This window comes from Dromiciops gliroides, chromosome 2 (assembly GCF_019393635.1).
Source record: "Dromiciops gliroides isolate mDroGli1 chromosome 2, mDroGli1.pri, whole genome shotgun sequence".
Lineage (NCBI taxonomy): Eukaryota > Metazoa > Chordata > Mammalia > Microbiotheria > Microbiotheriidae > Dromiciops > Dromiciops gliroides.
Window position 1 is genome coordinate 343,993,521 of NC_057862.1, and position 15,529 is coordinate 344,009,049.

At 39.0% G+C, this 15,529-nt stretch overlaps 1 protein-coding gene across 1 annotated transcript; it reads left to right on the forward strand.

Moving 5' to 3' along the window:
- The first annotated feature begins 5,211 nt into the window (after window positions 1-5,211).
- Window positions 5,212-6,060, forward strand: LOC122743495 (RNA-binding protein with serine-rich domain 1-like). The gene is given in 2 exon segments (XM_043988463.1): window positions 5,212-5,556; window positions 5,559-6,060. Coding segments are annotated over 2 exon segments (807 nt in total). The 5' UTR covers window positions 5,212-5,213; the 3' UTR covers window positions 6,023-6,060.
- The last annotated feature ends 9,469 nt before the right edge of the window (window positions 6,061-15,529 follow it).

Here is a 15,529-nt window from a genome sequence, read left to right on the forward strand (position 1 = left end):
GCAATTTGCTAGCTAGTTAGCTGGAAAAAAGATAAGAAAAAGAAACCGAAGATTTAAAGATAGACTAAGAGAAAATAAAACTATCTCTATTTGCTGATGACATGATAGTTAGAAAAGCTTAGGTAATCAGCAAAGATACTGAGACAATTAACAGCTTCAGTGAAGTTGCAGGCTACAAAATAAATCCACAAAAGTCAATAGCATTTCTACAAAACAGTGACAAAATTCAAGAGGCAATAAGAGAAAAGGAAAAACTAATTTAAAAAATAACTTAAAATGCATAAAAACTTGGGGATCAATCTTTTGATGAAGAAAAAATACTTTTATAGACCCAATTATAAAGTGCCTGTTAAAGACATAATAAAGAACAACTAAAATTGGTTGGAGAATATTCAGTGCTCATGGTTAGGTTGCTCCAATATAATACAAATTACATTATTGTCAGAATGAATTTACAGTTTAATGCTATACTAATCAAATAATCAACGGGATACTTTATAAACCTTGATAAAATACTAGAAAATCCATTTGAAGAATATCAAGGGAAATGATGAAAAAAGGTAAGGATGAAGGGAGAATAGCACTGCCAGACTTTACATTATGAAGCAGCAATCATCAAAACATTTCATATTAGGTTTTTTTTTTAAAGAGTAGATCAATTGAATAGACTAGACAAGGGAGAATAAGAAACAACAGAACTTAATAACTCAATGTTCAATAAACCTGCAAACATAATTTACTTAGGAAAGAACTCACTATCTGATAATAAAAAAATCTACAGGGAAAACCTAAAAGCAGTATGGTAGAAATTAGACTTATACCAATATTTTACTCCATGTTCCACAATAAATTTAAAATAGATATATGACCTTAATGTTAAAGATAACCCCATACAATGAATGGAAGAGAAACAGATCATATACTTCTCACTGCTATGGGTAGGAGATGTATTCTTTTTTCTTTTTTTAATTTTTTTTTTTTTGGCGGGGCAATTGGGGTTAAGTGACTTGCCTAGGGTCACACATCTAGTAAGTGTTAAGTGTCTGAGGCTGAATTTGAACTCAGGTCCTCCTGAATCCAGGGCTGGTGCTCTATCTACTACTTGTTTCTGTGGAAACCACCTAGCTGCTCCACCTAGCGCCTAGCCTAGCTGCTCCAGGAGATGTATTCTTAATCAAGCAAAAGATAAAAACAATTACAAAATATGAAATGGACAATTTTGGTTAGATGAAACCGTAGAGCTTCTGTACAGGCAACACAATTGTGTTTCAGATAAGAAGGGAAATGGTAAAATGAGGAAAAAATTGTAACAATTTCTCAAATAAGAGTTTGGTATTCAAGATATATAGACAACATATCTGTATATGCATATATGTGTATGTCTGCATATGTATATAGGTATTGTGTAGGTAAGTGTGTATGACCAAAATACGTTCCCCAACAGGTAAGTTGTAAAAAGAGAGGAACAAAATTCTCAAAAGTAATATTGCAAGCTATTAACATCCATAGGAAAGATTACTTTAAATCACTAATACTATGAGAAACACAAATCAAAATAACACTAAGGTTTCACCACACACTCTGCAAATTAGCAAAGATGACAAAAGATGAAAATAGTCATTATTAGAAGGTATATGGGGAGATAAGCACACTAGTGAATGACTGGAAGTGATGTGAAACTGCAACCATTTTGGAAAGTAATTTGGAATTATGCAAATAAAATTACTAAGATTTCCATACCCTTTGACCCAGAGATTTTTTTTAAACTAGGCTGACACTTCAAAGAGGTCACTGATAAAAAAATAGTATCCATTTATGCCAAAATATTTATAGCAGCATTTTTTTGTGGTAAAAAGGAATTGAAAACAAAGTAGAAGCCCATAAATTGGGAATAGCTAAACAAATTGTGGAATGTGAATTTAATGGATTATTATTATGCTATAAGAAGAGGCTAATGTGATGAATGAATGAATACAGAGAATCATAGAAAGATTTATATACTCTGATGCAGAATGATGTAAGCGAAGTCCCTCCCCCAGGGGAAAAAAAACCTCTATAGTAATATACAAATTACTGCAAAAATGCAAGTGGAATATTAATTACAAAACAATAAAAATGGATGTTGAAATATTTCAAAGAAGAGGAATGAGAAGACTCCTCAATTCTACCCCTTTTTAGATATGGGAGGTTATATGTTGCAAATATTTTCAGCCTTTTTCAATGTATTGATTAGCTTTGATGGGTTTTTTCCTCTTCCTCTTTTTTTCTTTAAAAATATTATAGTTTTAATCAACTGGGAATGACAGCTATTCTCAGCAATACAATAATCTAAGATAGTTCCAAAGGATTTAAGAAGAAAAATACTATCTACCTCCACAGAAACAAGTGATGAAGTCTGGATGCATATTGCAATATACTCTTTTTTACTTTATTATTCTTGGAGGTTTTTTTAGTCTGCATCTTCTTTTGCAATATAGCTAATAGAGAAATGTTTTGCATGATTGTACATGTATAATCTATATGAAATTTTTTACTTTCTCAAGGAGGAGTGAGGGTAGGGAGAGAATTTGGAACTCAAAGTTTTCAAAATAAATGTTAAGAATTTTTGTTTATATGTAACCAAGAAAATAAATATTAAAACTATTATAATTCTCTGGGAGGAGTCTCAAAAGGGATACTGGGATAAATTTGGTGAAGCAAAGACAAAATACACCAATAAAAATTTATTTCAAAAAAGTATATGGAATCAGGAGCCTCATAGAGCTAAACTACTAACATGGGTGTTTTCCACAGACATTATAGATGAACTGTGAACTGATCCCCAAAATTAATAATGTGAAGAGAGCAGGCTGGAATACATTGGAAAAAAATAAATGTTGAATTTAATGATGCTTACCTTCTCCCTAAAACAAACAAAAACTCCATCTTTTTAATACCCATACTAAATTAATCATGTCGTATGGTGGTTACCAATTACACAATACTATCTTTTACAAGAAGCCTTTTTTAATCCTTCTTAATTCCAGTAACTTCCCTTTGTTAATTTTTTTTCTTATTCATCCTGTATAAAGCTTGCTTTTATGTATTTGCATGTTGTCTCTCCTGAGATTCTAAGCATTTTGAGGTCAGGGACTTTTTTGCTTCTTTTTATATCCCTAGATATCATTGTATCAGATTACTTGCAGTCTTGGGGAGCCATGGAGGGAGGGGAGGAAGGAAGAAAATTTTGAAACTAGAAAGCTTATAAAAACAAATGTTGAAAACTATCTCTACATGTAACTGGAAAATAATAAAATACTTTTATAATTTTTAAAAAAGAAAAGAAAAGAAAAAAGAAATTGTCCCATTGATTTTTCAGAATTATCTTGAGTTGTAAACTTCTAATCAAATGTCATATTTGGAAAACATAATTTTAGATGGACTTCTAAATCCATTTTTGATTAAAGAGAAGTTTTTGAAGAAAAAAATATATGACTTTAAAAGAAGGTGGGTTAGTTATGTAATGATAGCAAGGGATAACTAAAAGGCAGTTCACATAATCTATTGCTATCCATGCAATGTCAGCAGAGGTAGAGAAAGGACCCCAGGATGCTAGGTAGAGCTCTGTGGATAATTTATGGGAGAAAAGAAAGTAGAATTTCCTAGAATGAGGATGTATGAATCTGAAGAATTAATAGCAGATCCACAAAGGTACTGAAATTATACGAAAAGCACTGTGCTGGAAGGATAATCCTAAAACACAGAAGATATGGTCTCTGCCCTCAAAGAATTTATAATCTAATTACAATGAATTAAGCTACTCTTTGGTTAATGCCATTAATTAACTAAAATCAATATACTTTCTGATGATATATAAACATTAGAATGAGTTAAAAAAAACAGAGAGTCCAAGACAACTTGGAACAGATCAATGGTAATTGACAAAAGGAATCTCCCAACATAAACACAAGATAAGAAATGCTTTCTGAGGTTACTGGCACAATCAACAGAACTCTAACAAGCACATATGCAAATTTAAACCATCAATGTAAATCTGATCTCTACCTTCATGGCTTAGCAAAGTCTGGAAACAGCTCAAAAGTTTAAGGAACACTAAGACTTTCTAAGTCCCTTTTGTTTGTTGTCTTCCTCCATTTGATTATAAACTCATTGAGGACAGGGACTGTCTTTCTTATTATTATTTGGATCCCCAGTGCCGAGCACAGTGCCGAGCACATAGTAGGTACTTCAAATATTCATTGAAGGGATAGCCAGATATCCTAGATATCCAGAATCATAGAACTAGACTGGAATTTTGAGTCCTGGCCACTTCATTTACAGTTGGAGAAAGTGAGCCCCAGAGAGAGGTAACTCATTCATATGTTACAGAGCAAGTCAGTGTCAGAGCTGGGGATGCAACCCAGGTCTCCTGACTCTCAGCCCAATGTACTTACCATTAGACTACACAGCCTCTAATTTAACAGCCACAAAATTCTTCCTCTTAATAATAGAAGATAATTAGTTAATGTGCATACAGTAATACTATAACAACTCCATACTTAACTAAGGATAACATGTGACAACAATACCATTTATTGAGTGTTTATTCAACTCCCAGATGGGGAGAGATTATGAAGAACTAATAACCTGGAGAAAAGAGGATGAACAGGGACATTTAACACCTCCACATGCCCCAGTGTGTGAGGACCTTGAAGAAACTCCCAATGGTTTCTTTCTAGGTTCTATTAGTCATGAAATCACCTACTCCCTAAACAACTCTTTTTTTTCCCCCTGACCCAGACACTCTCTTCTCTTCAGGCAGGCAATATGCATTAACCACTTACTATAGGCTAGGCACTATACTAAGCATTGGGGATACAAATAGAGGCAAAAAGAAAGACAGTCCCTGTCCTCAAGGAATTTGCATTCTAATGAGGAAGGCATCACATAAAAAGGAGCTGAAAAGTGGTAGGAAAAGGTGGAGGAGGCTGGATAGGAGCAGTAAATGAAAAAGCACAGCCAGAAGGGAAATAAAGCACAGCATGCCGTTGCATGTTCCCAAAATAGAAGAACTCATCAACTGGAAAAGGAAGCCTGCATGGTGGAGGGATATACCAAGATGAAAAAGTTACTGAGTGTCTTCCCACCCTAGCGCGCGACGTCTTCTCTGGTCGCCGGAGAGTGCGGGAGGAGGAACAGGAGGAGGAACAGGAACAGGCGGTGGACTTGGGAAGATGGCTCCCTCTCCCACAAAACGTCAAGATACAACTGATGACAAGTCAAAGGACCGATCTAAAGATAAAGGAGCCACCAAAGACTCAAGTGAAAAGGACCGTGGTAGAGACAAAGCTCGTAAGAGGCGAAGTGCCTCCAGTGGTAGTAGCACCTCCAGCAGGTCTCGATCCAGTTCCACCTCCAGCTCTGGCTCTAGTACTAGCACTGGCTCTAGCAGTGGATCCAGCTCTTCTTCTGCATCAAGCCGTTCCGGAAGCTCCAGCATCTCCCGAAGTTCCAGCTCCAGCAGTTCCTCAGGATCTCCAAGTGCCTCTCGAGGAAGGCATGACAATAGGAGGCGTTCCCGGAACGGAAGAGATGAAGTCCTTCACCAAAACCTACCAAAGTACACATTGGAAGGCTTACTAGGAATGTGACAAAGGATCACATCATGGGAATATTTTCCACTTATGGGAAAATTAAAATGATTGATATGCCTGTGGAAAGGATGCATCCTCATCTGTCCAAAGGCTATGCATATGTGGAGTTTGAGAATCCAGATGAGGCTGAAAAGCACATGGATGGAGGACAGATAGATGGTCTGGAGATAACAGCCACTGCAGTGCTGGCCCCCTGGCCCAAGCCCCTACCCAGGCGATTTAGCCCACCCAGAAGGATGTTGCCACCACCCCCGATGTGGCGTAGATCACCACCACGCATGAGGAGAAGGTCCCGCTCTCCTAGGCGCAGATCTCCTGTCCGACGACGATCCCGCTCCCCCGGCCGCCGGCGCCAACGCAACCGTTCCAGCTCTAATTCTTCCCGATAAAGCAAGGCAGCTATTCTCCCTTTGTAACTTAAATATGATTGAACAATTGAACACAGACCATATAGGAGCATTTGTATTGAGGGTGGGGAGAGAGAAAAAATGGGAACCAGGCATTGGCTGACAAAGGTTTAATGCATTAGAAGTCTCTTTGCCCTTGAAGGCTTCTACACAGCAAATTTGATTTATTTCTCAGGGCTGGTTTTGGCTCATAGGAATATTGATGGTTCAGAATTGTAACCTAAATAAGGCCCCCTTTTTTTTTCTGGCCCAAACAGAAAGCTCAGCTGTTACCAACTTCTGAGAAAATCAGGCAATTAGCAGAGCCAGACCAAGCAAAGAAAAGAACAAGATGCTGAAGTCCTGCTCACCCCAAACTGGCAGCAGTGGATTTTTTTTGTTTGGGTTTTTTTTTTCCTTCTCAGAAGTCTTTTTTTGACAAATATGAAGACTTGATGCTTGCTTTCTGGCCAGGCTGATTCTTTTAAGAAAATAAGATGTGAGCTCATGTATGTCTACTTTATCTCCTGCTAAGGCAGGGCCAACAGGTCCATCTGCTGCTTTAAATTTTTTTTCTCCTGGGAGGAGTACAGATTTTTCATTTCAGTCCTTTACTTGTTGCTGTAAATGATTCTTTACACACACCAGTGCCCACCTCTCTTAGAAATTGGTTAACAGGTTGCAGGCCAGCCCCTGGGTGCTAAGGAACCAGCCCTTTGAGGCTGTGACCCTTTGAAAGGCTGGCAGGTTAATTTTGCAAAATGTAAATTGTATTCTTGACTTTTATTATACAGTCAATACTAGTAAATTTCTGTGTTGAGTTTTGTATCTTTGTAGCATTTTAGATGATGTTGCATTTGTACTTTTGTTGTGTAGAATGGAAGAAAATCGTATTAAATAAACCTCACGGGTTGAAAAAAAAAGTTACTGAATCATGGGGGCCAAGAACAGAAAGTCAAAAGCAAAGACAGGAAGGGAATGAAAGCCCTGCCAGACATAGCTGATGATTCTCTTCATTTAAGCATTCTTTTTTTTTTTAAGTGAGGCAATTGGGGTTAAGTGACTTGCCCAAGGTCACACAGCTAGTAAGTATTAAGTGTCTGAGGCCGGACCTGAACTCAGGTACTCCTGACTGACTCCAGGGCCAGTGCTCTATCCACTGCACCACCTAGCTGCCCCTTCACTTAAGCATTCTGACCTCAAACTCTTCCTCAGTGTAGGCAGGCATCACCGGCACAATAGTAACCTAGAATTTAGGGGCACAAATTTATTCCATGTCTTCCCCACTTCAGGTAATAGGAGTTTTGGTCAAATCTTTTCTCCCTTGAAAACCCAATAGAAAAGGCTAGGCATGGTAGGGAAAATATTTTAGAACAGAGACTTATTTGAAGGGTCATAAGTCACCTCATTAAAAGATATCTCTCTCGGAGGCAGCTAGGTGGTTCAGTAGATAGAGCACTGGCCTTGGATTCAGGAGGACCTGAGTTCAAATCCGGCCTCAGACACTTGACACTTACTAGCTGTGTGACCCTGGGCAAGTCAGTTAACCCCAATTGCCTCACAAAAACAAACAAACAAAAAAGATATCTCTCTCACCAGTGTTTGAAATTCCCTTCTTTAGCATCTTGCCTTTGAGTAGTCCCTTATTGCACATTTGGATTGAGAACAGCAAGGGGCAATCAGAGATTTGGAAGTCACTGAGATCCTATGACAAACTGTAGAGTTTGTCCTGACTCTCTGTGCAGTGAATAAACCCCCCCCCCTTCCCTCTATGAGGTAAGGAATACCTACCATGGACTTAGGAATTATAGAATGTTAAAGCTAGAAAGGATCTTAAAGATCACTTAGTTTGACCATCTCATTTCACAGACAAGGAAACTAAGGCACCTAGAACTTCCTGAAATGCAAAGGTACTTTCTTATTGAGCCTAACTGGCTTTAACCTGGGATCAGTGTAACTAGGAGCTCCACAAAGCACTGAGAACACCTCTGTCTGACTTCCACTCAGGGATAACAAAACCCATCTGGCCTGTCATGAATGACTCAGGCATGTTACCAATTTTATTTTGTATACTGCGTTTTATGGATATTTCATGATTACTATGTTATTATCAGAATGAGATTATCAGAATTAATGTTTTGGGGCAGCTAGGTGGCACAGTAGATAGAGCACCAGCCCTGAATTCAGGAGAACCTGAGTTCAAATCCAACCTCAGACACTTGACACTTACTAGCTGTATGACCCTGGGCAAGTCACTTAACGCTCATTGCCCTGCAAAAAAAAAAAAAGAATTAATGTTTTGTCAACGAATTATATGCAGAAAAGTGTATTTTCACCAATCTCTAGAGAAAAATTATTGTTTTGGGTGGTCATGGGAACCTATCCTTCTCCCCTCTCCCTCCCGCCCCCCCCCATTTCCCATAGGTTCATTGTATCAACGTTCTCGTTTTTTACTTTTGGCAGTATTCTAGTAGCATTACCCCTACAAGTTGAGGATTGACTATAATTCATTTGTATGTCAGCCAGCTCCTGGCATTTTCACTGCCTGTCCCCCATACCTGAAATGATCTCTCTCCTCAACTCTGATTACTAATCTCCACAGCTTCCTTTAAGTCCCATTTAAAATCTCATCTTCTACAGAAAGTTCTCTTAATTCCAGCACCCTCCCTCTCTTAAATATTTCCTATTTATCTTGTATATAGTTTGCTTTGTATATATTTGTTTGCATGTAGTCCCCCCTTTAGAGTGTAAGTTCCTGGGGCAGCTAGGTGGTGCAGTGGATAAAACACTGGCCCTGGATTCAGGAGTACCTGAGTTCAAATCCGGCCTCAGACACTTGACACTAGCTGTGTGACCCGGGGCAAGTCACTTAACCCCCATTGCCCCGCAACCAAAAAAAAAAAGATTGTAAGTTCTTTGATAGCAGGGGACTACCTTTTGCTTCTTTTTGTATCTCTAGCACTTAGCATAATGCCTGGCACATAGTAAAGAGTTAATATGTCTTGATTGATTGTGTATTTTCTTTAACAGGGAAGGGAAATAATGAAAGTATCACTTTAAGAAGATTAGTTTGGGGGCTGCTAGGTGGCACAGTGGATAAAGCATCAGCCCTGGATTCAGGAAGATCTGAGTTCAAATCTGACCTCAGACACTTGACACTTACTAGCTGTGTGACCCTGGGCAAGTCACTTAACCCTCATTGCCCCCCCCCAAAAAAAATGAAGAAGAAGAAGAAGAAGAAGAAGAAGATTAGTTTGGGAGAATGTATTTGAAGATGGAGAAAATGGAAGCAGGAGAACCAAAGGGGAAATAACAGCCCAGGCACATGCCATGATAGGCAGGCCAACACATTGGTGACAGTGGAAATAAAAGGGAAAGTGATGCAAGGGGTAATAAAACAAAAACAGACAGAACTTGATGACTACTTGAAAGTGAAGGAAGAAAAAGAGAAAAGAATCCAAGATGACCCGAATGTTTTGTACCTGGTGTCCTGGGAGAATGAACTATCTGAATTGCCCTGCACAGTCGGGGATCAGGGTCCTCACCTAGTTGTTTTATTCAACTGGAGATATTGTAGTTCACAATTCAAACACTAGATGGCGGAGGAACCTCATTGAATGTCTAAGAAAGCAGGTCCACTGCAATATCCACCTCTGCTAAGGTGCCTTCCTGTTCAGCTGACTTTAAAACCAGACTAAACTATTCATTAGTAAGAAAAGAAAATGCAGAATCATAGGACTGGTCCCACCACCTTTCCTGAGACAAAGCTTGAATTCCATAGGCAATGACTCCAAGTGGTGATTTTGCCAACAGAGTTCCCACCAATTCTCCATTCAACTTAAAGAAAACATTAAATTGGTAGAAAGTTTAACTGTATATTGAGGTGAGAACCATTTCCCTATAATTACCAGTAAATGGTCCTCCGTATGTTCTCCAGCACCTCTAAGTAAACAAAGCTAAGCCGTCTTCCACTTGATACCCTTTAAATATATATGATGTGAGATGTATTCATCATATTATGTAGGTCATTAGGTGGCACAGTGGGTAGAGTGCTGGACCTGGAGTCAGGAAAACTTGAGTTCAAATATGACCTTGGCCATTTGCAGCTATATGACCCTGGAGGGAATAATATCACCTACCTCCCAGGGTTACCATGAGGCTAAAATGATATAGTATTTGCAAAAGTGCTTTAAAAACCTATATAAATGCTAGCTCTAATTATGATATAATATATGACATATTTCCTAGTCCTCTCTCCAAGGTCTTCTCTTTTTCAGGATAAAGTCTCAGTTTCAGTTCAATTGATTTTACTATACCATGCTGTCCCTCTAATGGAATAGTGTAATGGGTTCTGGATATGGAATTAGGAAAGATCTGGCTGTATGTCTATGTGCAAATCACTTATTCTCTATGAGCCTCAAAATGGGAATAATATTAGACTATACATAGCTAATAAATATGCATTAAGTTCCTACTCTGTGTCAGGCACTGTGCATATAAATACAAAAAAAAAAGAGTCAGTCACTAGTTTAAGGTGCTCACAATCTAATAAGGGAAGATAAAACAAAAAAGAGAGCTGATGGGGGTGGGGGGAAGAGAGAAGGTACCCATTGAGGGGTGTGTTGGAGAAGTAAGAGAAGTCCTGAAGTAGTACAGCCAGGTAGAAAATGAGAAGGGATGTGTGTGTGTGTAATCATATGTGTATGCGTATACTTGTGTATATGTATATATGCATGTATATCTGTATATGGAATAATAATATAATATCATTTAATGCCTTACTACTCCTAAACCTATTAATCCTCATGGTGACCTCCCATCTCTCTCCGCCTCGGTATTTTCTCAAGTTATCATCTGCTCTGATTTTACTTTCCTCCTTCCCTAGTCTCAACCTGATAGCTAACCCGTTCAACTCTACCCTGTTGTCTACTGTTGACCCTTGTCTTATCACTGTCCATTCCTTAACAAAAAACAACAACAACCCTGAATTACTCCCACCATCCATCACTTCTTCTATTCTGAAAGATCCTGAAACAAGCTGGAGAAAGTAATGAGCCAACTAGGTTCTCTACAATTTTTGTTATGAAATCTCACCTGGGCCCTACCTGAAACAAAGAAATCCTCCTTCCACAGTGAACCAGAGATGTTCCCCACCCTCTCAGATGACAACTTCTCTTATTAACTAAAAAAAGTAAGACCATTCATTCATCATGAACTCTCTTCTACCCTTCTTTATATCTCAAAACCTTAATATCATCTCTTTCTCTCTTCCTTTATTCTGAAGAAGAGGTATACCTTCTCCTGGCCAAAGCCAACCTCTCTAGATATACCCTTGATATCATCCCTCCCCATCCCCCACAAGCAGTTATTCCAATAATTATCACCCACCCCAATCTTCAAGTTTTCCCTAACCTACTGTTCCCTTTTTGTTGCCTACAGACTCAAGTTTCACCCATTCTTTAAAAAAAAAAAATCCTCATTAGACTTTATCATCCCACCAAGCTTTTCTTATATTCCTCCCTCCCTTATCCCAAACTCCAAGGAAAAATCTATCTATACTCATTGTCTCTATTTCTTCTCCTCTCCATTGCTTCTCAATCCTTTGGGGGGAAATGTGTCTTCTAACTATACAATTCAAGTGAAATAGTTTTTTTCCAAAGTCACTTAAAAGCCAAATCTGATGGCCTTATCTTTAATCATCATCCTTGACCTATCTATCTGCTGAATTTGACATTCTATTGACCACCCTCTTTTCTTGGATACTTTCTCTTCTCTGAGTTTTCACAACATTGTTCTCTCTTGGTTCTCCAGCCTATCTGACAGCTCCTTTTCAGGATGCTTTGCAGGTTCATCATCCATATCATATCCCCTAATCATGGGTGTGCACCAAGACTCTGTTCCAGGCCCTCTTTTCTTTCATTTCTATGCTCTCTCACTCGGTAACCTAAGCAACTTCCATGGGTTTCATTGATCATTGGTCCAGTTGTGCATCCCCTACAGCAAATAGATCATTTCAAATTGGATGTCTCATAAGCATCTCAAACCCAACAGATCCAAAATAGAATTTATCATCTTTCCCCAAACTATAGTCCAATTTTGAACTTTGCTATTCCTGTTGAGAATACCATTGTCTTTTAAATCTCCTAGATTTTATAAGCACAGTGTTATCTTTCAACCCTGACTCTCCCTCACTTTGCATATTCAATCTGTCACCGAATCTTGATACTTCTGTTTCCTCCACATTTCTCAAACCCAGCCCCTTCTCTCTACTTCTATAGCCACCACCCCAGTTCAGGCCTTCATTGCTTCTCACCTGGACTATTGCAAGAGTTTCCTACATTCTCTCTCTCTCTCTCTCTCTCTCTCTCTCTCTCTCTCTCTCCTCTCTCTCCTCTCTTCTCTCTTTCCCCTCTCACCCCTTCTCTCTCTTCACCAACCCATCCTCCATTTATCTGCCAAAGTGATTTTTCTGAAGCATACAGCTATTGTACCATGTCATTCCCCCCTCTCAATAAACTCTGATTGATCCCCATTACCTCTAGGAAATAAACTCCTCTGACATATAAAGGCCTTCACAAACTAGTGCAAATGTATCTTTCTAACCCCAAAGTACATTGTTCTCCCTCTAGAACTCTGAAATCCAGCCAACATTGCATTTTTTTTGTCCTCACAAACAATATTCCATTGCCCATCTCTGTCTTCATACTGACTAATCCCCCATACAATGTAATGGAATGTATTCCCTTCTTTGGAGTAGCCATGTGGCTCAGTTGATAGCATTCTGGGCTGGAGTCAGGAAGACCTGAATTCAAATCTGGCCTCACTTACTCGTGATCCTGGGCAAATCACTTAACCTTGTTTGCCTCCATTTCCTCATCTGTAAATGAACTAGAGAAGGAAATAGCAAACTATTCCAATATTTTTGCAAGAAAACCCCAAATGGGGTCACAAAGAGCCAGACATGACTGAACAACACTCAACCTAATAGAATTCCTTGTTTACTTCAACTCAGGTGTCATCCTCAACGCCCACAGTCTATATTACACCCATCTCCACTCTGTTATCAAAGCCTGTCAATTCTACCTTTGCAGCAATTCTTACATATCCCTTCTTCTCTCCTCTGATGCTATAATTCCCCAGGTGCAAGTCCCCATTACCTCAAGCCTGAATTCCTGCAATAGCCTTCTGGTTTTCCTCTCTAACTCAATTATCTCCCCACTCCAATTCATTCTCCACTCAGCTATCAAAGACATTTTCCAAAAGCAAAGGCCTGACCACTTTCTTTTCTTTTCTTGGGGCAATAAGGGTTAAGTGACTTGCCCAGGGTCACAAAGTTAGTAAATGTCAAGTGTCTGAGGCCAGATTTGAACTCAGATTCCCCTGAATCCAGGGCCAGTGCTTTATCCACTGTGCCACCTAGCTGACCCCCCCCCCACTTTCAATATATTCCAGTAGCTCCCTATTTTCTCCAAGACCAAGTATAAAAAGTCTTCCATCTCTTATATGACAGTCTTTGAAGACTTCCCTTGAAACAGTCAGGAATCACTGCATAACTGTACATGTAGAGCTAGCTGTACATCCAGTGAAAACATACTTATTCTCTTTCTTACTGAATTGCTTCCTCAAAAACACCTTCGATTTTGAAGAAATTAAAGAATGATCAAAGTCAAACAGCTTCTCTGGATCCACTCACTAATTATGGGAACTATGTTCCTATGATGTTCTTTGCCATCACTTTCTTCTAGTTTTTTGTAAACTTCTGCACAGAAAGCATGGATGGTCAGAGCATTTCAGTATCAAGTACTATCTGGTTGCTCTACTACTCTGAAAACACTGTGAATAGGTCAGAATTGGTCCCAATTAATGTTAACATACTGAAGGTGTTTTCACTGGGTCTGGACATACCAGAGCCAAGAAATCTACCTTCTTGCTGACACCCAGAACTTCTTTGGGAATATTAGACTCACATTAAAGTACCTGAATATGAATAATCTTTTTTTTATTATTTTAATTCAGTCTATAGAATCTAAGCCCTTGCTGTAAAGGTGTCTTTTGTTAATATTTCTTGTAGAATAACTGGAATATTATAGTAAAAATTTCTACTACCTAGTAGAACAGGACATTCTACATCTTCAGTCCTCAAAGTTCTACAAGTCTGGGGAAAATACATGCTCATTTGCTGTTGAGGTCACATTTAGAGTCTTCAAGATCTGGGGTGACGTCTGTCCTTGACCCTGTCAACATTTCCCTATACCAGGTGTGATGGGGATCAACAATTTTTTCCAAACCAAATCTGCATTTCCCTCTTGACTATATCCAGTGTGCATATATCCATCTTGACTACTATTCTAGCTCTACCTCTTCAGCTGTATTCTACTGATGGAGTTTTTGCCTTAGGTTATTTCAGTCCCATGAACTTCTATTTTTTGAGAGTAGCAGTTCTGCTTCTTGTTCCATGTCTCAACAGGTTTTTCCTGAGCCCTCAATTTCATTTCTGGGTGACCAGGGATTGCCTATTGCCTTATAGCCATAGCCCACACCCTCAAAGGTGTGTTAGGTGGCATTTTACTAGTGTTTTCAGTGGTGCTTCATCAGCTTCTCCCTCTAAGAAATCAGACCTTTGCTTAGTATATCCAGAAACATCATAGCCAATCTTCTTTTTCACCATTTCATGTCCAAATAGGAGTCTTCATACTAGCATCTATTTGCCTGTTAGTCCATTGTCGGTCAGTGGTACTCTCGAATGCCAAAGATCCCTCATGGAATCCACTCAGTGCTTAGATGCCCTTGGAAGAATGGGTATTCCTGAGGGTAGCAATCAACTCTGATTGGTTAACAAGTGATGATAAAATGAATGTCATAATGAGAGGTGTACTCATTCTACTGAATGGCTAGCATGACTTTGATCACTTCTCAATTCCAGACCACTGCCCAGCCTGGGAAATGTAGACAAAGGATCTACCCCCACCAAACCTGAGCAAAATACAATTTAATTATTTATAAGGTTCTCTAGTTGGGTGGAGCCACCCACCCAGGATCCAAGAGTCTGTATCTTGGGGATTTAGGCAATCTCATCAACAGTGTCCTTCAGTTCAATGTCCTCAACAACCTACAAGTTACTGAAAAAATCCTGGTCTTAATTTAATAATTGATTATTAATATAAAAGAGAAATAATTATTTCTCTCAGAACAATATGAATAAATGTCACAAATGCTTTGGATAGGTTCTTTGTGTAGGAGTGTTGAGAATTTTATCTCCATTTCCTCACTTCTTCTGGAGGGTTTTAGTGACAAGTTGCCAGGTATACTCCCAAGTCTAATCTTACTAGGGATACAAGAATGTGTTATTGGAACAGGTAGCTTGCAGACTACAAACAGAGCTCTGCCTGCCTGCCTCCCCATAATATTGGATAAGTATTTCACATTTCTCTTCTGTGTCAGAGGCAGCCAGGTGGCAGAGTAGATTGAGCTCTGGGTCTGGAGTCAGAAACACCTAAGTTCAAATCTGGC